Raw genomic sequence first — 26,062 nt, forward strand, 5'->3', positions numbered from 1 at the left:
GAGATATTCATAATAACCACCTTTGAAGTGATAGGAATCATAGAGCAAATAATTAGAGCAATCGAGATGAGTAGTTGTTGAGGCAACCGATAATAATGGAGATCCTCTCAGAAAAAGTAAGTGGGAATTGGCAGATTGCAGGTGGAAATGGCTGTCAGTGGGATTGGAACTGAGACCATTTATGTTTGTGAAATGAATGAAGAAGGAGGTTGTGATCTTTTTGCAGATAAGTTTTAAGTTTATTTTGTTAGCTTGACTATTCATGATGCACTCAGTAGATAAGTAAAAATAGTGGGGTTCATGTTGTATGAATTAATGAAATTGATCTCTTCAGTCAATAGCTGGCAGAGTAGAGGTAGCCTAGCTGGTCCAGATGCCTCTTAGAGAGTTAATAAAAGTTTTAGTTTTTTTTTTTTTTTTTTTTTTTTTTATGTGAACCCCAAACACGAGAGGTATTAGAACCTATAGTACTTAGTACCGTGCTTGGGTTGGAGGTTGAGAAGACGAAAGAAGATATTTGTTGACATTGGACTTGAACTTCTGTAGATTGTAATTTTCAGGAAATACGTATGAAGGAAGGTTGTTCCAGAAAACGGCAGTTGAATGAATAAATGAGGAAGATGAAAAGTTGGTTCTGTGGGTTTGAAGTTGGACAGTAAATGGATGTTGGCTGGTGGCGGCACGTGTTCGGACTGTTTTGAAAGAGAGAGCGGGAATTATAGAAGCCAATTCAGAAGAACAGTGCCCATGGAAATATCTGTAGAAGAGGCATGCAGCAGAAACAGTACGTCTATGAGAAAGCGAGTGGAGAGACTCTGTTAGAGATGAATCATTAATTAACCTAACTGCCCTCTTCTGAATGGAATCAAGAAGCCTGAGAGAGGTTTTGGGGGCACCGCCCCAAATGTGGGAACAATATTCCATGGCAGGGCGGATTTGCGATTTATACAGAGTGAGCAGCTGTTTGGAAGAAAAGTAACGCCGAGAGCGAAAGAGAAAACCAAGTTTTTTAGATGCAGAGGAAGCAATATTTGTAATGTGCTTGTGCCAAGAGAGATTAGAAGTCAGGGTAATCCCCAAAAGAGATATATCCTTTTGCCTAGAAATTGGAGTGTCACTAAAGATAAGCATAGGAGCAGAAGAATCCTTTTTGCGAGATATAAGACAAGACTGAGTTTTAGAAGGGTTGAAATCAACTAAGTTGTCTTTGCCCCACTGGAGAATTACCTGAAGATCGGCATTTAAGGAATTGGTAGCAGATTTTCGAGAAGTTGAAGCTGATTGAGCAGGGCAAGGTTTCTCAAAGTGGAAAGTTGAATGCAATGTGCTATCATCGGCAAAACTATGGATAGGATTTCCAGTCAATGGAAGAAGGTCATTGATATACAAGAGGAAAAGAGTGGGGGAAAGAACTGAACCTTGGGGGACACCGGCATTAGTGGAGAAGTTAGAAGACAGAGAGCCATCTACCATCACCCTCAGTGAGCGATCAGAGAGAAAACTGGATAACCAATTACTAAAAACAGTTGGCAAACCATAAGATGGAAGCTTGTTTAGAAGACCTTTATGCCAAACACGATCGAAAGCCTTTGAGATGTCAAGAGCAACTGCTTGTGTTTCACCGAACCTTTCCATTGAAGTAGTCCATAAATGGGTAACATAAGCCAGAATATCACCAGTGGATCGACACCGACGGAATCCATACTGGCGATCGTTGATCAGACGGAAGGTTTCTAGGTAGTTTAAGAGTTGGCGGTTAATTGATTTCTCCATTACTTTAGAAAGAGTAGAAGTAATTGCAATGGGACGATAATTGGATGGGAGGGATTTGTCACCCTTTTTAGGAACTGGCTGGATATGAGCAAATTTCCAAGCAGAAGGAAAAACACCTTTGGAATAAGAAAGTGAAAAAAGGCGGCAAAGAATAGGAGTAAGTTCAGGAGCACAGATTTTGAGAACAAGTGGAGAAATACCATCAGGACCTGGAGCTTTCTTAGCATCAAGATTCATCAAAATCCTTCTGATATCCTTTTGACGGAAGACCACAGGAGGCATTGAATGGACCGTGTTGGGAATGGTGGGAGGTGTTTTACCAAGTTCATTAATACATGAGCTGGAAGAAAAATGGGATGCTAGCAGGTCAGCTTTATCCTTGGCTGAAGTGACAACAGAACCATCTGGTTTGGACAGAGGTGGAAGCAGAGATGGGCAAAAGTTGCGGCCAATAGCTTTGGCAAGAGACCAGAATGCTCGGCTACCATTAGGGCAAGAAGCAAGTTTTCTACTCTTAGCCTGTTCAAACTCTAGTTTGGACTGATTAATAACTGCTTTACAATTGTTGCGAGCTTTGGTGTAGGCAGAAAATGAAACTGAAGAATTAGAAACAAGCCAATTACGATATGCAACATTCTTCTCTTGAACAGCCTTAGCACATTTATTGGAAAACCAAGGTTTAGATACAGGACGAGATTTTAAAGTGGAGTGTGGGATAAAGGATTCCATTCCTGCAAGAATAATTTCACTGACACGATCTGAGCAAACGTTGACATCAGGAGTTTTGAAACAGTAATCCGACCAAGGAAAAGAAGAAAAGAAGTCTCGCAGGTCATCCCATTTTGCATTCTTGTAATGCCAAACAACACGAGGTTGGGAATAGCCATGAGATAAAGGTTCCATTGGAGAAGAGACAATCACCAAGTTGTGATCTGAAGTGCCTAAAGGACCTCTCACTTCGACCGTGTACTTAGAAGGGTTGTTTGTGAGAAAAAGATCAAGCGTATTGGCTGTATGATTAGGATTGTCCGGTATTCTTGTAGGTAAATGAACAATCTGTGCTAGGTCATTAGTAATTGCAAAAGCCTCAGCATCTCGACCTGCTGGGTCGGTGTGACTAGAAAACGGAAGCCAGCTGGAGTTGTGAACATTAAAATCACCAAGGAAAATTACCTCACTGTTAGGAAAGTTGGACTGGAGAAAGTCAAGTTGCAACGAGAGGAAGTCAAAGAGCTCCAAGTGATTAGTGGAGTTGGGAGAACGGTAGAGACAACAGATGAATTTGACACAATGAGGTAGAGAGATTTTAAGCCAGAGAAGATCAAAGAGAGGAGATTCCAAATTGCCAAGTCTCTGACAGGGAATATCAGAACGGACATATGCACAAGTACCACCTTTGAGGCGAAAGGAATCATACAGCGAATAATTTGGGCATCTGAGATGAACAGTAGTTGAATCAACCGCTAACTGAGATTCTGTCAGAAAAAGTACATGGGGTTCGGCAGACTGCAAGTGGAAATGGACATCGTTGAGATTAGAATTGAGACCACGTATATTTGTGAAATGAATTAGGAAATCCTTGGGAGGTTTAGATCTTTTCACAGATAAGCTTGTTCTATTAGTTTGACAATTCATGGTGTATTCAATAGTAAGAAAAAGTGGGTGGGACATGCTGTATGAAGTAATGAAATTTTTGGATATGGCGTACATGTGGGAAGAATATACCCAGATCCTTGACATAACGTGGCCTCGACAATGCTCCCCGCATACACACTACTCGGACTCCCTCCAGTCACTATCTGGCAGAGTAGAGGTAGCAAGATTATACACTAGCTGATCCGGAAGCCTCCTAGAGAGTTACCAATAGGTTCGGTCCGGTGTACTAACTAGCGGCCGGCCTGCGAAAACCGTTTTAGAGCTGTACCCTCGAAATGTAAGGAATATTGGATCTCGCCACAACGTTCATCATAACCTCAAAAGTCATCAATCATACTGCATGATGGAAGAGATAGGGAAGGGTTGACCGGAACTTAGCTCTAGAGACTAAACATGGGTTCCACCACTTCAAGCCTCCAATAAGCAAAGTGGTGGTATTTCACCGGTTGATGAGAGTCATCTACCACCTAGTACTGCCTGGTAACATAGAGGGGCGGCATTCCTCCATGTGGTGTGGGCGCCACACCTCGACCCCTGCTTACGTTGGTTCACACCTGGGTGGTCACCCACCATGTGCTTGTGCATGGAGGTTATACCCAGGATTACTAACAGTCCCACCATCGTGAAGGTGCAAGCAGAGGATTTGGTTGTCACAGACCGTCCGGACTTCGCCGAAATTGGGTCCACTTGACTTGAGTGTCACCCGAATATCAGTTCCATCAGCGTTTTAGACTCCCAGGTAGCAAGTACAGCTTGTCTGGCATATCTGAGAGAATGTCTGTGACAACCTCAAGGACCATGGAGTATGGTGGACTGTCTAGTGGCCAGCCTTTGAAAGCCATTTTTGAGCTGTAAACTTAAAATGTAAAGAATATTTGATCTTGCCATGATGCCCATCAGAACTTGAAAAGCCTTCACCTATACTGCATGATAAAAGAGAAGGGGACTGCTGCAGCTTTGCTCTGGAGACAAAACATGGCTTTCACCACTTCAAAGTCTCCAATAAGCAAAGTGGTTGAATTAAACCAGATGATGATCATTATCTACAACCTAGAACCGCTTTGCACTCATCACCTAGGTGTAGATGAAATTATACTTGAAATGCTGAAAGCTGGTAGGAAAATAGCTTTAGAGAACCATTTCTGAAGGACAAGTTTCTGAAGATGGGAACAATGGATTAAATGCACCAGTATATAAAAACTAAATGTAACAATTACAGAGGAATCACTCCTTTTATGACAGATAAAATATATGCAAGGATTTTAGAGAATACAGTTAAGAGTATTGCTGAATGTAACTTCGACGAAAGAACAGTCAGGCTTCTACCCAAACAAACGGTGCTATGAGCAAGTAGTAGTAGTAATAATGGAGGCACGTGATGCAAGAAAGCAAGCATATGAGCTTATGTAGCATCAGCCAAAAAAAAAACAATTTCACACATCCATTCCCCTTAAAAGTTTATCCAGTTCCTCCTTGAATTTATTTAAGCTATCAACTTCCACAACAACAGATGAAAGTTTGTAACAGCAATTAACCACCTGCTGGCTAAAGGCAAATTTCCGCACATCTATTCTAAACTGTCTTTACTCAATTTGAATTTATGCCCCCTCAGGTTCATAATCTGAGCAAGCAGAAGAATCCCATCAGAATTCAGCATGCTCAACCCATTCAAGGCCTTATACACCTCAATCAGATCACCTCACAGGTGATCTGATTGAGGTGATTAAAAATCACTTTTTATAAAAATGGAGTTCGGCTTTGTTTAAACTGTTTTCCTATAACTTTACAAAAAACATTTATCTATTTCATTTATACAGTTATAGGCACCTACATATTTCATGTTATAAACAAACATATTTTATTTTTAAGCCATCAAAAATGGAATTTTCCCCAAAAAAGAAGAGGCTTTGTTCTTATAACAAAAATCGGGAGCAAGAATACGAATGGCTAGCTTCAACAAATGATCCTCATGAGATGTCGCCTATGCAGAAATATATTTAAAGTTCTTATATGGGCATCTTAGCAGTTACTCAGCATAAAGACTCACAAGCTCATAAATCGGCTCAAAAATTGGCAAATTTTTCAGATCTTCTTGATAGTTTCTTGTGAAAAAAGAATACAAAAGAAGAGGATTTAGTTACTGCAGATGAAATAACTCATATTTATCATTCAATTTAGCATCACCATTCTTATAACTCATTAGATTGTAACATGAAATTGAACTTTAAACTTTACAATGATTCAAAAATTGCACCCAAAAATATGTGGAAGAACTAAATCTGCTGCCATTATGCTGCCATAATGTAAAAAAGCATTACAAATTGTTTTGGATGATTTAAAACATCATGATCCACCATTATTTTTTTGTGTACAGGTTAATGCTTCTAATAGAAAGAATATGAAAATATTTCCTTTGTCAATTCAGTACTTCAACAAAGAATATGGTCTTACAAACTATTTAGTTGATTTTTTTGAAAATGCTGATGAAAGTGCAGATGAAATGTTTGAGTGCCTAAAAAATTCAATGAGCAATTTAGGATTGGATTGGCAAATCGTAATTTTTGGAGTAATAAATCCTTATTCCAAAATATTAAGATGTAATTAAAGCAAACTGCCATGCTCACATTACAGTATTCATAATTCAGCTAAATATGCTTTCGGTAATTTAGATATAATAAAGAAAATATTGTCTTGAAAATATATGGTCATTTTTCTGTTTCAACTAAAAGAAGGGATAACCTTAAAAAATTTCATGAGTTTGCCGAAACAAAGTTTAAGGAAATATTAAGGCACATACCAACTAGATGCCTTTCTTTACAACCATGTATAGAACGAATTTTGCATTCATGGATGGCTTTGGGCCTTTATTTCGTAAGAAAATCAAGACTGTTCCAAACAACTTTTGAAAATCCTTCAAATTAATGAAAATTCAACAGAGGTCCCTATAATTATAGAATTATATTTTCTTTTCTTAATGTATGTGATCAAAATAATTTGTAAAGCAATGAAAGAGCTTGAAAAGAATGAAACATGTGCCAGTGATATTTTTTATACAATGAATGATCCAAAAAATTCGCAAAAAATACCCAAAAAATTCTTGATCAATAATTTTTTGAGTATCAACATTTTAATAAATTATTTCAAAGCATTTTATAATGCTTCATTGAAATATTTAGGAAAGAAATTTAAATTTGCTAAGTTTCAAAAAAGGGGCATTTTCATTAAAATGCCCTTTTTTGAAACTTAGCAAATTAAGCTTTAAAAATGGTTGTCCTAACTATGCTCATTTGTTGAAGTAGCGGAATATTTTAAATTAATAGACAAACTAAAGTTGGATATGAATGATTTATTTGATGAGGTTTCAGTACTGAAAACAAATTATGAAACTGTGTCAACCTCTGAAAAAGTGAAAATTTGTTCGAGTACTTTGAGTCAATGGCATTTAATTTTGAAAAGTGTTGATTTTAAGCTTTCGAATATTTTCAAATTCATTTCGTATGTTTTTTCAGTGCTGGACACTTCGGCAAATTCAGAAAAGATTTTAGTGTAATGAACTCGAAGTGGAGGGAACGATGAAATAGATGTTCAGTTTCATTCATAAAAAGCGAACTAATGATCTATTTCAATTTTAAAGATAATCGTTTAGATTTTTCTGAGAAAATTAAAAGTGATGCCGAAGTTCTTAAGACTGCTCGAAGTAGTACAAAATATGTTCAATGTGAATGATTTCTAGCTATTAAACCAGTATGGTTTTTTTTTTTTTTTCCCTTTTGCTTTTTTTCCCACCTACCTAAAATTAACTTGGTGTCAATTAATGCACTAAACTTGCATTAAAATATTTGGATCAATTCATGCTTTTTATATCATCCATATCGTTCATTATCCTTATATATCAATCCATATTCTTCCCCATAGAAAACCATTAAATATTCTAAATTCTAAATTAAACAAAAAATTTGCAAATATTTATAGTCAATATGAAAACTATAATTTTTAAACCAAAATCTAAAAAATATAAACAAAATGTTTAATTATTAACTAAAAAATCATTCAATTTCTTTCCTTTTTTGTGGTGGGAGGGAGTGGAGTGAGAGTTGAAGAGTGGTAGCATTAATTATTTTTGAATGTCCTTTAATCCAGTCATAGAAATCTGGCAACTCTAGTAGTAACATACAATTGATACTTTTTTTTTCTGAGATTACTTCTACCCATGTGTAGTATTTTGCATTTGTCAAAGTTGAACTTCAGTTGCCACTTCTCAGCCCTTCTGCCCAACTTTTCTAGATCCTGTTGCAGTAGGACACTGCCATTACTTTCATTAACAACCCTGCCAAACTATGTATCATCTGCAAACTTCGACATTAAACCTGATATACCTTTATCAATATCATTGATAAATATACAAAACAACAATGGGCCCAACATTGAACCCTGGGGGACCCAACTAATAACATAAGTCCATGAAGAGCAGCATCCATTGATTACCACTCTCTGTCTTCTCCCACCCTTTTATCCATTGTAGCAACTTGCCCTTAATACCATAATGCACTAATTTGTACAGTAGTCTTCCATGTGCAACAGTGTCAAAAGTTTTCCTGAAATCCAAGTATATGATATCAAAATTATTTTTTTGCATCCAGTTCCTTTGTAACCACATTATAGTATCTAATCAAATTTGTCAGACAAAACTTTCCCTTAACAAACCCATGCTGTGTCTGAATTATTACTGTAGTCTTCTCTAGATGATCCTGCAATCCATCTTTAACCAGTGACTCCATTATTTTCCCCGAAACAGAAGTTAAACTAACTGGTCTGTAATTACTCGTGTCACCCTTAGATTCCCCTTTGTGAATTAGGGATACATTTGCACATCTCCAGTCCGTGGGGACTTCCCCTGAGTCCAAGGATGCTCTCATAATTATGGCTAAGGGTTTACTTACTTCCTTTGCCAACTCCTTTAATATAACTGGATATGTCCCATCCGTCCGAGATGCCTTTCTTATGTTTAACTTCAACAATTCTTCTCCACTTTGCTCTCAGTTATTACAAAATCATTAAGCACCCTGTTACAAATTGATAAGTTTCTGGCATTTTCCTCCCTCCCTTAATAACACCTCATGTGTGAAGCAAAATACTCATTCAGATTATCAGAAAATGTAGATGCAAAATACTCATTCAACAGGATCATCAACAGTCGAACCATTGATATCAAGTGGACCAGTCGATTCAATCCTTCCTTCTAGAGTTCATATAAGTAAAGAAGTCCTTGCCATTTTTCTTAGCATTCTTTGCCAAAGCTTTCTCGGAATCTACCTTTGTTTGTCTAATCTCCTTTGTGACTTGATTACAGACTAGCTTATAGCTGTCATAGGCTTCTGTGTCACCTGATAATTTGTATGAATCCCATGCATTTTTCTTCTGTGCCACGAATCTCATTATTTCATCTGACATCCATTTGGGCCTAAACGTATAACAATATTTCCTAGTTGGAACAAAAAGCCTAGTAGCTTCCAAAATTACCTCCTTGAATGCTTCACATTTAGAATTTTCTGTTGGTAACATCATCAGTTGGTCCCACTGTACAGAATTTAAAAACTGTCTGAGACTACTGTAGTTGTCTTTACGGAAGCAAAAACCCTTCCCTTTACCCCTGATGGTATTTTATATCTTTAAGTAAATCCCACATCAGTAGACTGTGATCACTGCCACATAGTGGTTCCTTTATCTGTAAAATCTCTGTACACAAATAATCACTGCTGATAACCAGATCAAGAGTATTATCCCCTCTCGAACATGCTGCTGCAGAAAACAATTATCCAATAAATCCACAAAAGTCTTGCTGGTGTGCTGCGAGTGACCAACCCACAAATTCCAGTCAATATCTGGAAGCTTAAAATCTCCCATTATAACACAATCTGATTTATTGGTCCATTCTGTTTCTCTGTACAACTGTTTGTTGTAGTCATTAGGCCTATAACACACTCCTACTCTCATTTTTGCTTTCCCAGTGCTTATGCCACACCAAACTGACTGAACATTGCACTGTCCATTGTCTATGTATGTCAATTGGATGCACTTCCTTATATTTTATATTTTTCTTAACAGCATAACCCCCTCCTCCCTTTCTATCCTTTCTGTACACATTGTACTCCTCAAATTCCAATTCTGCACTGTTTATATCTGTGTGACACCATGCCTCTGATATCCCAACAATCTATGCCTTTAATGTTGGGATATCAGAGCTATGTTGGGATATGACCAGCACTTCAAATTCATCAAATTTATTTACTATACTTTGAGCATTGGTGTATATGCAAGTATACATGCACCTGTTCTTATTCTTAGTTACCCTAACACACCCCAAATATTTACAGTAAGGCGAATCCTATATTTAGGATTCATTTGTTACAAAAAAGCATATAGGAAAGTATCTGCAAATGTACCCTTTTAAATTTTACAAAAATTTGTAATCAATGTTTATCTTTTAATGGAATTAAAAAGTTTATATAAAAATAGCCAATCTACATTGAAGACTGAAGGAAGCATTGTAGTTAAAGTCTGAGGTAGGGATGTCTGACCTTATTGCTTCTAATTACACCACTCTGCTTGGTTTTGTTATTTGTAAACTAATAGCTATTTTTAACTCAGTTTTTTATGCATTTCAGAAATGTTATTTATTTTTTTTCTATCACATACTGTTTTTTTACAAATCACTTAAGTTGATATCATGATTTGTATTATTGAATGTATTAATTTAGGAGTAGATACTGGGAATTTGTAAACTAAATCTTCACATGTTGGCAACACTGCCTTCTGTTGTTTGTTTCTTGACCTTTAGAGCTTCATGCAACATTGTTTATTAGTGTGAGCTCAGTTTATTTTTGAGGTTATTGTTTCAAAGTTGTGCTGAAAAGTGAGTAAAATAACTGCACACAAGTGTTTGAACAGTCTGAACTTATTTTGTTATATTTTTGGAAGTTATGTTACAATATATTACAGAATTTGTAAAAAATGCATATTGTGGTATTTTAGAGTGAAACACTTTGATCAAGATAAACAGTGGACTACACACAAAGTTTGCTGAACCTATGTTGAAGCATTGAGATTGTGGAAAAATGGTAAAAAAGAAGGCCATTTTCAATGAGTCAATAAAAAGTGAAGCCATTTTATTGACTCATCAAAGAGGAGTCTGAAAGGTGTGTTGCTCCAAAATGGATCACTGGTCAATTTCAGTAGCTCACTCTATGAATTTGAAAGAAACATAGCTACACAAAAATGTCTTGCTTTTTGTGAGTAGGAAGTTGGGCAAGGAGTAAGCACTGGGATGCCAAGGTCTGGCTAAACCAGACCTTACCAGTTTGTTGCCTGGATCAAAGAACATAGTTCATAAACCACTGGTAGATTCCAAATCTGTCCTCCTTCCATCTTTGCACATCAAATTGGGTTTGGTTTGCTGAAACATATTGTGAAACTTTATCTCAGGAAGGTCCATGCTTCAACTATCTTTGTACTAAATTCCCATCAATCACTTAAAAGTAGCTAAAACAAGGTATTTTTGTTGGACCTCAAAGTTGAAAATTGGGGAGGAAAACTATGAATAAGAGAGGGAAACGGGCATGGATTAGCTTCTGGTCTGTTGTTGGAAACTTCTTAAGGAACAACAAGGATCCAGATTACAAGAATATAGTTGAAAATATGTTGACAAATTTCAAGAAGCTGGGCTGCAGTGAGTGTCAAGGTACAATTTTTACACTCCCACATTGACTACTTCCCAGAAAATCTGACAAATCTAGGAAGTGTTAGTGAAGAACAGAGTGAGAGGTTTCACCAGACATTAAAGACATAGAGATGATATACCAGGAGAGGTGGAATGTCAACATGATGGCTGACTATTACTGGATGCTGAAGAGGGACTGTAAAGTAGGACCTGCAAGGAAATTAAAGAAACAAATTTTATTCATCATAAATCAGTTTTTAAAACGAGAGGTGAGTGTTTAGCAGAGTTTTTAGCACACTGCGCTTTTCAATAATTTTCAAAGTGCATTTAAATATAAAATTCTGGTAAAAGTAGCATTTTGTTATAATTTCAGTGCACAAATTTTTCCAAAATAAATAAAAATTTGTGAAAAATCAAATTTTTCTTTTGTGATTTTTGAAGGAACCTGATGTGATGGAAACAAACGGAAATCATTTTTAAAATCAGTATTAGAAAATGATTCAGAAACCCTTTTCTGAGAAAATATCAATGAATTTTTTCAAAATGCAGAGTAGTGTAATTTATAATTTTCATGGACCAATTTAATAACAGAATGTAAGTTACTGACAAAGTTTAGTGTGGCAGATGTAAATATTGGAGCATTATTTTTAACAGCACGATGATATGGTGCTGTTAAAAATCTACAAGAATCTTTGAATAAATTAAACATATGTTGTGAATGCTTTGGCATGAAAATTACACAGTTACACAAAAACATATGTTATGAAAATTGTAGGAGAGAGAAAAAAAAAAAAATTTAGAGTGTATACAAAATAACCAAAAACTGTTACGTTAATAACAATGTGTATCTAGACAGTCCTTAATGAAAGTTGACCTATTTGAAACGTACAACCATATTATGCTTTTGAAAAATGCCAAAAAATTGTGGCATTTTCCAAAAGCTAAACACAGCTGAGCTCAGCACCTCAGAAACAATTATTGTGTCTTTATTAATATTATGTTTCACTTTTGGGACAGGCACATTAAAGGGCCGCTGTAGTCTAGTGGTCAGGTGTGCGGGTGCATAAGTACACGTGTCTTGAGTGACCGGGGTTCAAGCCCGTCACTGCTGAATGCAGTGCTGTTTCTTGTATTCTATGTATCTTGTAAACCCCTCTGACCATTTGGTCGTCGCGGAGTATAAACAGAAAATTTATTTAAATTTATTTTCCCCCACAAAATATCTGTTATCCTACTGTTTAAGCAGACCTCATTGCTTAAACAGTAGGCCTCTTTTTCTTTTTTTGGTTGCCTTCCCATTAATATTATTTTTTCTTATAATTTTATGAGGTTATATAATAGTATTTTCATAATATGCTACTTTATTTATTAATTGAGTGTATTAATATTAAAACCAATCTGTTATTTTGATTTTGAAATGACTTATCTAAAGAGTAAATTTTTATTGCATATATGAATTTTAATACAATTACACAAAGATATTATGTGAGAGCTTTCAAAGTATTTTAATTTCATTAAAACACATTAGAGGTTACAAGCCCCTTGACTTTCTAGTATGTTGATTCACCTATAAAATTTTAGTAAATTGAGTACCCTCCATTTACTAAAACTTTATGGGCTATGTTTCATGTCCTCTGTGGAACCTTTCTTTGAGCAAAATGGACAACTGATAGTTCTTAGTAAAACAGCATGGAGTGTGGACACCTCTAACTAGCAAAAAGAAAAGTGAGTCTTCGGGGCCAGTCCCAAATTTTGTGGGCTCTGTTCAAAAATTACTTGCAAGGCTCTGGGGTTCTGTGCAAAAATAAATATGGGGTATTTTTATAATAGTGATTTTTTTATTTTTTCAAATTTTACAGTATTCAGATTTTCAAATTTTACAGCTCTTGGAGTGACGATAATGTCAGTAACTAGACATTAAGACAGTGGTAGTCTCATTGATAGAAATGTGGAAAAGAACAGAGTCCTGTTCAACAGAACTGGTTGAACATGCTTGTGGCTGGCACTATATATCTTGTACATACCTTGATGCAGGTATCCTCACTTAATGTTGTTTTACTAAGGACCATCAGCTCCCCTTCCTCCATTTGGTTAGAAGATCAGTTCTGTAAAGGACTTGAAAAGTAGCCTATAAAGTTTTAGGAAATTGGGAGTATTTGGTCAAGGGCTCTTTGTATCTTATAATGTGTTAATATTAGCATTAGCAATGCTAAAGAATGCAAGGAGATGAACTTCTTTGCATGTTCCCATTAGATGTTTGGTTGCAAACTCTGCAGTCCACACCTTCTAAGCCATTCCTCATATGTGCACCACTAATTTCTGTTTCCCAAATGCATAACCTTACATTTAGAAGCATTAAACAGGTTGTGCAGGGCTGATGGGTTAGCATTTTTCTAAATGTGGTCTGTGCTTGTTAACAGGAGAGATTTCTTCTGCAGGGATGGGATACACTTAAATAGAAAGGGAGCAAGAAAATTTGCTGATGCTAATGAGGTGGGCCAGAAAACTGATAGTTAGCTGGGTCAGAAAACTGATAGCTTGGGGGATTCACAGACTAATAGATTAAGAGTAGCTGCAGGCAAATGATTGCAGTACTGCAATCATTTCAACACTGCAGTACAATGTTGAAATGATTCTTGCGCTGCTTCTGTTGGAATGAACAGCAGCCCAGAAAGCAAGTTGCTGAGGATTTCAGGAACTGCTGAGAGTCATGAAACAAGTAAATACATGGGCTGTATTAGAGTAACTAAGAGTAAGAGCAGGTGCACATATACTTGCATGTACGCCAATGCTAGGAGTATAGTAAATAAATTTGATGAATTTGAAGTGCTGGTTAAGACATCCAAGGCGGATATTGTTGGAATATCAGAGACGTGGTGCCACTCAGACAGATGCAGAATTGGATTTTGGAGAGTACAATGTGTACAGAAAGGGAGGAGGGGTTATGCTGTTCATTAAGAAACACATAAAATCTAAGGAAGTGCATCCAGTTGACATAGATGGACAGTGCAATGTTGATTTTGGTGTGACATAAGCCCTGGGAAAGCAAAAATGAAGGTTGGAGTTTGTTATAGGCCTAATGACTTTGAGGAGTATAAATACAGAGAAATAAGAGTGGGCCAGTAAATCAGTGTCTTATAATGGGGAATTTCAACTTCCCAGATATAGACTTGAACTTGCGGTTTGGTCACTCGCACACTTAGCAAGGCTTTTGTGGATTTATTGGATGATTGTTTTCTACAGCAGTATGTTAGAGAAGCAACAAGAGGGAATAACATTCTTGATCTAATTATCAGCAGTGATTATTCATGCATTAAGAATTTACTTATATAATATTGGTGTAAAAACACCATAGAAAACTCTTAAAGGAAAACTTACGATAGTAATGTAATTGGCATAATTTCAACTGTATCTCATATTGTGCTCATCCTTCACAACGAGTTACCATGTATTGCACTGCCTTGAATAAGTAATACTTCACTAATAGAGAAGACTATTGTTACTTATTCTCAGTGGGCACCACCATCCAGGCGGCACTGTTTCAAGGCTTGTTGGCCTTTCATCGGTCGGTGGGTGGGTGGGTGGGCAGGCACTCGGGTATAGCAAACATGACAACCCAGTTGTGAAGATAATCCCACAATATGAGAGATGCCAAAAGGTGTACGTGATAATGTTTAATTAAGACTAAATGCAGCTGGGCATAATATTTTCAAGAGTTATATTTATCTATATAATATTGGTGTAAAAACATCATAGACAACTCGTAAAGGAAAACTATGATAGTAGTGTAATGGCATCATTTCAACTTGAAATTGTGCCGTCTGGGTGGTGGTGGTGCCCACTGAGAATAAGTAACAATAGTCTTCTCTATTAGTGAAGCGTTACTTATTTGAGGCAGTGCAATACATGGTACCTCGTTGTGAAGGATGAGCACAATATGAGATAGTTGAAATGATGCCCATTACACTACTATCATAGTTTTCCTTTAAGAGTTGTCTATGGCGTTTTTACACTGATATTATATAGATAAATATAACTATTAAAAATATTATGCCCAGCTGCATTTAGTCTTACTTAAAATTAAAAATTTACAGAAAATGGAACCACTAGGTGACACTGATCACAGTGTACTGATGTGGGATTTATTTAAAGATGTAACTATCATAAGTGGTAAAGGGAAAGGTTTTTGCTTTTGTAAAGGTGACTACAGTGGTCTCAGAGATTTTAAGTTCTATGCAGTGGGACCAACGATGATGTTACCAACAGCAAATTCTAAATGGGAAACATTCAAGGAAGTAATTTTGTAAGCTACTAGGCTTTTTGTTCCAACTAAGAAATATTGTTCTAGGTTTAGGCCCAAATGGATATCAGATGAACTTATGAGACTTGTGGCAGAGAAGAAAAATGCATCAGATGCACATAAATTGTCAGGTGATACAGAAGCCTATGTTAGATACAAGCTAGTCTGTAATCAAGTCACAAAGGAGGTTAGGCAAGCAAAGGCAGATTATGAGAAAGCTTTGCCAAAGGATGCAAAGAAAAACAGCAAAGACTTCTTTACTTATATAAACTCTAAAAGGAAGGGGATGAATCTGATTGGTCCACTTAATATCAATGGTTTGACTGTAGATGATCATTCTTAGCTGCCAAACTAAATGAGTATTTTGCATCTATATCCACACATGAGGAGTTTTCAAGGAGGAGAGGGTCGGATTATCAAACTCTGACAGGGAGTTAAATGACTTTGTAATAACTGAGTGTATAGTGGAGGAGAAATTGTTGAATTTAAACATACGAAAAGCACCTGGAGTAGATGGGATCTATCCAGTTATATTAAAGGAGGTGGGAAAGGTAGTAAACAAACCCATGGCCATAATTATGAGTATCCTTGGACTCGGGGTAAGTCCCCACGGACTGGAGATGTACAAGTGTATCTCCAATTCACAAAGGGGATCAAAGGGTGACACGAGTAATTAGACCTGTTAGTTTTACTTCTGTTCCAGGGAAAATAATGGAGTCACTGGTTAAAGAAGCATTGCAGGATCATCTAGACAAGACAGCAGTAATAATTCAGATACAGCATGGGTTTGTTAAGGGGAAATCTTGTCTGACCAATTTGATTGGATACTATGACATGGTCACAAAGGAGCTGGATGCAAAAAATAATTTTGATCATATACTTGGATTTCAGGAAAGCTTTTGATACTGTTGCACATGGAAGACTACTGTACAAATTGGAGCAGTATGGCATTAAGGACAAGCTACTACAATGGATAAAAGAATGGTTGAGTGGGAGAAGACAGAGAATGGTAATCAATGGATACTGCTCTATGTGAACTAATGTTATTAGTAGTGTCCCCCCAGGGTTCAATGTTGGACCCATTGTTGTTTTGTATATTTATCAATGATATTGATGAAGGTATATCAAAATTAATGTCCAAGTTTGCAGATGATACAAAGGTTGGCAGAGTCATTAATATCAGTATGCTGCTGCAACAGGATCAGATGGACTGAGAAGTGGCAACTGAAGTTTAACATTGACAAAAATGCAAAGTACTGCATATGGATAGCAGTAACCCCAGAGAAATGTACCAACATTAGCATGATGTTACACTCAGGGTAGTGGAGAATAAAAGAGACCTGGGGGTAATTGTGCAGTCAGATATGAAGTTTTCTTAACAGTGCAGACATGCTGCCAGAGTAAGTTTACGGGGCTTGCCAATGATATACAAGAATTTTGCGAGGAAGGATAAGGAGGTGATTCTCTCCTTGTATAAGGCAATGGTCAGACCACACCTTGAGTACTGTGTACAGGTCTGGAAGCCTCATTTAAGAAAGGATGTAGAGTTGCTAGAATGAGGAGAGAGAAGGGCAACAAGACTGGTGAGGGGAACAAAGGGGTGCTTTTACAAAGAAAGGCTTAAGTACTGCAAATTGCAGCTTCTAAAGACTAGGCACCTGCGAGGCGATCTGATTGAGGTGTATAAGGCCTTGAATGGATTGAGCAGGCTCAATGCTGATGGGATTCTTCCTGTTGCTCAGATTACAAACCTGAAGTGGCATAGATTCAAACTGAGGAAAGACAATTATAGAATAGATGTGTGGAAATTTGCCTTTAGCCAGCGGGTAGTTGATTGCTGGAACAGACTTCCATCTGTTGTTGTTGTTGTGGAAGTTGATAGCTTAAATAAATTCAAGGCAGAACTAGACAAACATTTGGAACAAATGGATCAGTGAAATGGAAAGTTTTTTTTTTTTTTTGGTTTGGCTGATGCTGTATAAACTTCCTTTCTTGCATCATATACCTCTACTAATGCTAATTAGTTACCATTTTTCAGGCCATATATGGACCTGATCCAAGTCTTTCTGAAGCAACGTGGTCTGGCTTGGATCGTTAACTGCTCTTTCCACCTTTTAATTATTGCAAACTTTGACAGCTTACCTTGGATACGCTAATCAGTATCGTTTATGAAAATTAGAAATAGGAGGGGATTCAGGACCCCTGAGGAATGCCATTTGTTACCCTATTCCAGCATAAAATCTTACCAATAATTCCAACTTCTTCCATTTTATATAGCAACTTTCCTTGAGGGATTGTAACAAAAACTTTACTAAAGTGTAGATACATAATGTCAAAATTGCTTCCTGCATTCAGTTGCTTAATGACTATATCGTAGTAATTTACCAGATTGGGCAGGCATGATCTCCCCTTAAAAAACCCCTGCCGGGATCTGTTCAAGGTACCTATTCGAATGGCATCCTTAACCATAAACTCCATGACCTTCCCTATCACAGAAGTCAAATTCACTGGCCTATAGTCACCAGGGCCGTGCAAAGGTACTTGTGGGCCCGGATGCAAAAGGGATTAAGGTTTATTTATGTTGAGACTTTGATGGCTTCCTCAATTGGGGCCTCCTAGATAAGAGGCCCTGGTGTGGGGCATCCAATGCACACCTTCCCACTTTCATGGCCCTGTAGTTACCTACCTGTATTGGGGTGACATTAGCACTTATTCAGTCCAAGGGAACTTCCCAAAGTTCAATTAACATTCACTATGGTTTGATACACTCATTTGTAGCCTTTTTAATTACAACTGAATATATATTGTCTTCCCCTGGAGCCTTGTCTGAGATTGTTATATCACTTATTTTACAACAGTCTGATACCCTGACGTTCCCCAAAGTTTCAAGCTTGCTTTTGAATGAAACTTACATTTCGATGAAAAGTAGCTATTCGGTTCATCTGTTATTTCTGCTGGGCTTTCTATAGACCTTCTACTGCAACCAATTAAGAGATTATTATTTCTCATATTCACATATGAGAATTCTTTATCCTTGTTCTAGGATGTTAGAGCTACTGATGGGCGAAAGCAGGGCTTTCACCCATCAGTAGCTTTGTTACATATTCTCTCATAACACTCATAAAAATTGGCATCACAATTGTCTGTAATTGCTTCTTTTGCTCGGTCAGACTTAACCTCATCTTGCATCTGTGGAATTTGACCACTGAATGGATACATTTGTGCCTTTGGGGATAGATCCCTTGTATATCTCCCATAGCACATTTCTATCTGAAACCATATGATAGTCACTCCAGTTAATGAAGCCCAAGAAATATCTCATTCTGTTATAGTCCACCTCTCTTAAAATTGAATCTCTTGCCTTTAATTTTGACTACATACATTTCTTTAGATACAATCTATTTTATTGAATTGTGGTCATTGCCTGCTATTGGTTCCTCCACTGTCAAGTTTTTGCTACACTTAGGCTCCTTAGTGAGAACTAGATCTAGGATGTTAGAGCCCCTTCTACCTCTTGAACCTTGAAAATGCTGAGATAAGTAGCAATCATCCAGTACTTCTCTAGTTTGTTTAAAAACCTGTTACCGTATAGTCTACATTTTTCAATCTATAAGAGATAGGTTGAAGTCACCCATAATGGGACAGTCATACTTGCTAGCCCATTCACGTTTCAATAAAATTATCGACATATGGATTTGTCTCCTCATTTATTAAAGTATGCAAATTAAATACATAAATTGTATTTAATTTGCAGTATGCACTTCAAAGCCTTTGAAGATTATGATCAGAGTTACTAAGTTTGGCACCCCTGGATTATATCATTAATTTCTTGTATGATATAATTACAAAACATTAACTGAGGTGACATTAAACAAAATTTCCCTTTATTTACATGAAATGCATAAAGGGACTAAAGGATATGTGAATTACAATTAATTAGGTTACAACTGTAACTACCCAGATCAGTAGTACTGGCAAATGATGTAAGAAAGCAAGCTTATACAGCATCAGCCAAAACAAAGCCAACACTTCCCATTTCACCAGTCCATCTCCGCTAACAGTTTATCTAGTTCTTCCTTGAATTTATTCAAATTATCCACTTCTACAATACAAGATGGCAGTTTGTTCCAACATTCAACATTTGAATTTATGCCCCTTCTTGTGTGTAGCCTGAGCAAGAGAAAGGATTCCATCACAATTGAGCTTACTCAATCCAGATCTTACAGGCTCCTAGTCTCCAGATGCTGCAGTTTGCAAAACTGAAGATTTTTTGATAAGAGCACCCTTTTATTCCCCTCATTATCACATCACTCTTCTCTGAACTCATTCCAACAGATCCACATCCTTCCTAATATGATGCTTTCAGACCTGTATACAGTACTCAAGATGTGGCCTAACCATTGCCTTATACAATAGGATAATCACGTCTTTATCCCTGCTGCCAAAATTCCTGTTTATCATTGACACACCACTCAGACAACTTCATATCTGACTACACAATTACTCCCAGGTCTTTATCATTCTCCACTTCCCTGAATGTGGCCATACACAGCTGGTACATTCATCTGAGAAACTGCTCCAATTTGTATAGCAGTCTTTTATGTGCAACAGTATCAAAAGCTTCTGAAATCCAAGTATATGTTCTCCAAATTATTATTTGTTGCATCCAGTTCCTTTGTTACTGTGTCCAATCAAATTATCCAATCATATTGGACAGACAAGGTCATCCCTTAACAAATCCAGGCTGTAACTGCATTCCTGTCTTAGATGTTCTTGCGTTACTTTTTTAACTAGTGACTCTTATTTTCCCCGCAACAGAATTCAAGCTAACAGGTCTGTAATTACTCATGTCTCCCTTTAATCCCCCTTTGTGAACTTGGGATACATTTGCAAGTCTCTAATACATAGGGACCTCCCCTGATTCCAGAATGTTTTCATAATCATGGCTAAAGGTTCGTTTATCTTATTTTCTGCCTACTTTAATATAATTGGATATATCCCATTCACCTTGTGTGCTTTTTTACATTTTTCTTCAAGGGTTTTTTAGGCTTCTGTATCAGCTGATAATTTATATGCATCCCATTCATTTTTCTTTGCTGCAAGTTTCATCTGATGTTCATTTAGATATATGCATTGAACTCTATCTCTTGGTGAAAAGCCCTAGTGGCTTCTAAGATAACATTCCTGAATGCATCACATTTAGAATTTGTTTTTGTTGCTAACTTCATCAGTTGGTCCCATAAACTAATAGGTGCATTATATAGCCTTAATAGCCATTGCACCAATAAATCAAATGAACAACAAAGTTGGCCTCATTGCATAGAATTTAAAACCTGTCTGAGTTCACTGCATTCACCTTTATGGAAGCAAAATCCCTTTCCCTTGAAATAGTTACATTTCTAAATAAATCCCACATTTGGGATTGCTGCCACTTAGTTGTCTTTTATCTGCAAATTCTTAATGCATGAAGGATCACTGGTGATAATCAGTTCAGGAGTATTGCTCTTTCTTATTGCCTCTCTAACATGTTGGTATAGGAAACAATAATAATCAGATAAATCCACATAAGTCTTGCTACTTTGTTATTGATCAACTCACAATGTCCAGTCATTATCTGGGAAGTTTGTTTGTTTGTTTGTTGTAGGCGCATCAGCTTCTATGGCCATAATGCCCCATTCAGTTTTGCCTTTTCTAGTTTGGTCTCTCATAATTGTAGTTCCAACTGATGCCCTATAAAATTACTGAGTGGAAATATTCACAATGTACTTAATGAGGAGATGAAGTTCAATTATATACACATTGATTTGCCATGACTTTTTTTTTTTTTTTAAATCTGGCTATAAAAGGCTATTAATTTTAGGCAGTGAAAGACTTCTTGTATATTATTTTCTTCACTTAAAATGCTTTTCAAAGCAGGAGCATCTTGAATCTTAGTTACGGACTTAAAAGCTATTTTCCTTTCATTTATAAAGGCTGGACAATCTAGTAGTAAATGTTTAACTGTTTGTTGTACATGGCACTAATTACACAGAGGCAGTTCTTCGTATCTAAGTAGGTAGGAATAAGTAAGAGATGTATGTCCTGTTCTCAACCTGGCAAGAGTTACTTTCTCTTTCACTGGATTTCCACTTTAAATCTGGTTTAATTTGAAAGAGTATTATAAGTTTGCTTGCTCCATATTTTTTGCCACTGTTCACTTTGATGTTGTCTATATATGGTACTTTAGTGGTTGAAGATATGGTGTCTGTTGCTGTTTTTGTTGCATGATCAATGTGTTCATTTCCTTTAATTCTCATATGTCCAGGAATTCAACAAAAAGTTACTTTTTGTTTTCTTTTAAGGAGTTTATTTAGGGTGACTGGAATATGTTTTAGAGTTGGATGGAAATTCTTTATTTCACACTGTATTGTTTGTATTATACTGAAGGGGCTGTGAAGATCATAGTGTGGGGGTAGCTTTTGGTGCCATATTAGGTCTATTGCTAACTTCACTGCATGTAGTTCAGCTGTAAAGGTGTTACACTCTGTTGGGAGAACTTGTGTTGTTATGGTAGTATCACGGAAAACTGCTGCCATGCCTTCCTTTGTATCATTTGTCGATCCATCTGTGTATATTGCTCTTGAAAGCAGTTTCCTGGTAGCAATTGTTTTCCCCAAGTATATAAGTGTCACACGCTAGTGATATTGTATCCTAGGGAGGTCTTGGTGCATTTAGTATGATATTCGTGCTGAAATCGAGATCAAATTGAAGGTAATTCCTTGATGCATATGTTTGCTGGTTTGTTAACTGTTGAATGTATTCTGCACATATTTTCCCATATTGGTGTATATAATGTTTGGTACACAGGATGACTTGGTACACTTTATTTTAGCTGCATAAGATAAATGTAGTACTTGTCTTCTGAGGTGGAATGGTGGTTCATAAGCTTAAGCATAGAGATTTTGAATTGGAGAAGTACAATATATGCTCCTAAGGCTATGTGTAGTGTATTATAGTATACACAGTCTAACCATCCTAAGGTACTTCGTTATGCAGAGCTGTACACTGGTGCCCCGTAATCGACCTTACAAGTGTAACAAAGTGTACCTGTCTGCTCCCCATGTTGTTGCAGTTATAACTCTCAGAATATTTAATTTCTTTAGACAGTTTGTTCTAAGACACTTTATACAATTTAAAAAGGTCAGTTCCTTAACAAAAGTTAATCTGAGAAGAATTATGCTGGATGTTATTGGGATTACTTGTTCTCCTAGCTTTAGTTCTGGGTCCGGGTGTAAGTTTCTTTTTCAACAAATGTGTATTCTAATGTCTTTTGCTTAGAGGTTCGAAAAACCATTGTTTTGGGTCCATGCAGTAACTTTATTAATTGTTGATTGCAGCTGACTCTCTATTGTTTGCATATTTTGAGAGTGACAAATGCCAAAATCATTGACATAAAGTGGTGCATCTATGGTATTTGTTTAGCCAGTGGTGGACTAAGGAAAAATCAGGCTCTAGGCAAGATTCTCATTTCAGGCCCCACCTAGGGTTGCCATCTTTCAGAAATTGTAATGGAGGACATAGTTGAATGGGTTAAAAAAGATCTTCTATTACTAAATATAAAAATACAGGTCTTGTATTATGTTGAAAGCTAAAAAGAGTCCTCTCTCATTTGTATCTCCTACGATACAGAAAGGACGTGGTATCAGGTCATCTAGTTCTCTCTAATTTATATCTTGGTTTGGTGGTAGGTAGATGGAGACAACTGAAAGTTTGCTGCAATGCGTACTGCTATAACCTATAGATTAGTCTGCAAGGCAATCTGTTGAGTATGTATACTGGAATTTATTACGACTGCTACTCTACCATGTGCTGTGCTGTGCTGTGCTGTTTGTAATTATGTCTTTTCTGTATGTATTGTAATGTTTTAGTGATATGTTATTCTGAAGCTTAAGATATGTTTCTTGCAAGCATAGATTAATCGTATTGTACTGTGCTAAGAGATCATGGATATCTTCAAAATTTCCACACAATCCTCTACAGTTCCAATGTAAAAATATATTCGTTATTTGGTTCTGATTGTACTTTCGGTTTGTTTTCTTGAGTTTGTTGCATTATGGTTCTCTGATTTTTGTCTTCCTTTTTTAGGGAAGTATTGCTTTCTGGCATCCATCTCTCCTTCTGCAAAAATTTCTAGTATTGTTTCTTGTGGCTAAAGAAACAATACTAGAAACTTCCTTTCTTCTACTTCCATGTTGTCTGTTTTATTTCCATATACTTCAATGGTTCTATCTTGTTTTGTGATTTGGTGGTATCATAATGGTTGTGTTTACTGCTTGTTCTGGTTTTTCTTTTGGATCAATGAGCAAAGAATGTGCCCAATCTGACATGGATTTTTTTGGTGGGATCGTTACTCTTTTTGTTTCTATAAGTTTGTGTTACTTGTGCCTATGATGGTCTATTTGTTCGTTGTGACTGTATTGTTTTTTTAGTTTCTGGGTATGTTACGTTGTTTTCTACTTTATATTTCTGTATTCTCTTTTCTACCTTCCACTCTTCACATTCTTTTGAGTAGGCATTATGTTCTCCTCTGCAGTTGGGACACCTTGAATTTTGTGCTATACAGTTGTGTTGTGTATGTTCTCGTGACCCGCATTTTGCACCAATAGCAAAACCTGTGCACTCTGCTCAAGAGTATCCGTACTTGAGCACTTAAAACATCAGACAGGGTTTGAAATATATGATCTTCGTGGACAGTTTAGGTATCCAGCTTTTATAGTTTTTGGAGTGTTAAAGGTTAAAATTATATTCCTCTTTGTTTAATTGTTATTCTTTTGACTTGAATAACTCCTTGTTCTTTCAACTCTTCTTGGATTTCATCTTCAGGAACATTGAGGAGATCCCATTTTGTAATTACTCCTTTTGAGGTGTTCAGGGTGGAATGAGGAGTAACTCTTCAACTTTTGGAATTTCTCCAAAAGTCCTTGCTTTTATTAGATGCTCTGCTTGTTTTTGGTTTGTCATCTCTGCTAGTAGAGCCCCTGATTTTAGTCTTCTGACTGTTTTAGGAGAACTTACTATGCTTTCAAGAGTTTTTGAATCCAAAACGGTGATAAACCTTCCTATGGGTTGTTCATTCTTAGAATGAATAATTAAGAATAGCAGTGTGACTAGGAGTGTCTCTGCCTTTTGTTGCTTAGCTGTACATGAACTCACTGCATTTAGTTTTCTGCTAGTTTGAGTAGCAGTTTGATGGTCTATGTTTGCTCCTTTTAGCCCTTGGCAAGAGAACTTTTCTGCCAAGGTTTCCAGCCCCACCACAGGGAGGCAGGAGCAGTGCTGCTAGGAGGCCAAGTGGTCAAAGTGCTAGTTGGTTAGTAGAACTAGAAATATATTAGAAAGGTGAGTTTCCTTTCAGTGTTGTAACTTTGGTTTTTCAAGTATAGAACTCTTTTTAAATAAAACTGTTGAGAGAAAGGTAGGAACTTAAAAAAATAATTTTAATCACTTATCGCTTGGCCTCGAAGAATGCTTGCCACACGGGGCCCATTATAAGACATTCTGATTTACTGGCCCACAGTCATTAATACACACTCCTTTCTATTTTGTTTATCCCAGTGCTAATGTAACACCAAACTGACTCAACCTTGCAATGGCCACCCATGCCCACTGGATGCACTGCCTTAGATTTTGAGAGTATAACTTCTCCCCATCTCCTGTGTGTCCTTTCTTTACACATTATACTGCCCATATTCAAATTCTGAATCCTTATATGTGAATGACACCGTGTATGTTATATCCCCACAATGTTGGCATTTGATGATTTGATCAGTACTTCACAAATTCATCATATTTATTTATTATGCTACTAGCATTTAGTGTACATACAAGTATAACTGCAGCTGTTTTTACAGCAACCCTAACACAGCCCATGTATTTGAAATCCCCAACGCCTTGCTCTCCAGGCTGCTGCATGTTCTAATAGAAGCAGTGCAAGAATCACTTTCACATCTGCCTACAGCTGCTGTTAATCTATTAGTCTGTGTATCCCTCATGCTAGCAGCCTCTTACCCCACCTAATACTGCCTCAATAGCATCAGCAAATATTCTTGCAGCCCATAAGTATTCCATCCCTGTAGAAATAGCCCCTCCTGTTAATAAGCATAGACTATGTGTAGCCATTTTACTTGGTAATATATTTGCTTACCTTGGCAGTGCTAATTTTATTATAATTTGGATTCAAAACAAGAATTTTTGGTTAAATCTTGTATATGTTTTTCTTTTAGATAACTGAGCAGGAAAATCAGAAGGGTTCCAAACCAAAAAACAAATCCATTTGGAAAGCAGTTAGACGTCTCACCTTTAGATAGTCAAAGCTAATGATTGTGTTGTTTTGTGCAGTAGTAAAATGCATTATTGCAGAATGTAAACCTGTGGAAATTTGGATATGATAATTTGTGATTTATGTTAAGTGCTTTTTTTGTGATTGTTTTCCTGTTATATTATTATTTGACATATCTCCTTAGACTCTGGTTACAGTCATTCAATCAGCACAATCATTTTTTAAACACTGCCATTCTAATTTTTTATTATGACTGATGATAAAATATAAAATTTTAATTACTTTCTTCCCTTCCCCT

General features: G+C 36.7%; 1 protein-coding gene across 1 annotated transcript in view; it reads left to right on the forward strand.

Annotated features, from left to right (window-relative positions):
• LOC150077279 (FYVE, RhoGEF and PH domain-containing protein 6-like) overlaps window positions 1-25,792 on the forward strand; it is a 109,602-nt gene extending 83,810 nt beyond the window's left edge. The window contains exon 6 of the mRNA XM_090385841.1: window positions 25,709-25,792. Coding sequence (XP_090241967.1) covers window positions 25,709-25,792 — 84 coding nt within the window. The remainder of the gene's footprint in view (window positions 1-25,708) is intronic.
• Window positions 25,793-26,062: the final 270 nt, after the last annotated feature.

The sequence above is a fragment of the Mastigoproctus giganteus genome, chromosome 12 (assembly GCF_048544385.1).
Source record: "Mastigoproctus giganteus isolate SK-2022 chromosome 12, ASM4854438v1, whole genome shotgun sequence".
Taxonomy (NCBI): Eukaryota; Metazoa; Arthropoda; class Arachnida; order Uropygi; family Thelyphonidae; genus Mastigoproctus; species Mastigoproctus giganteus.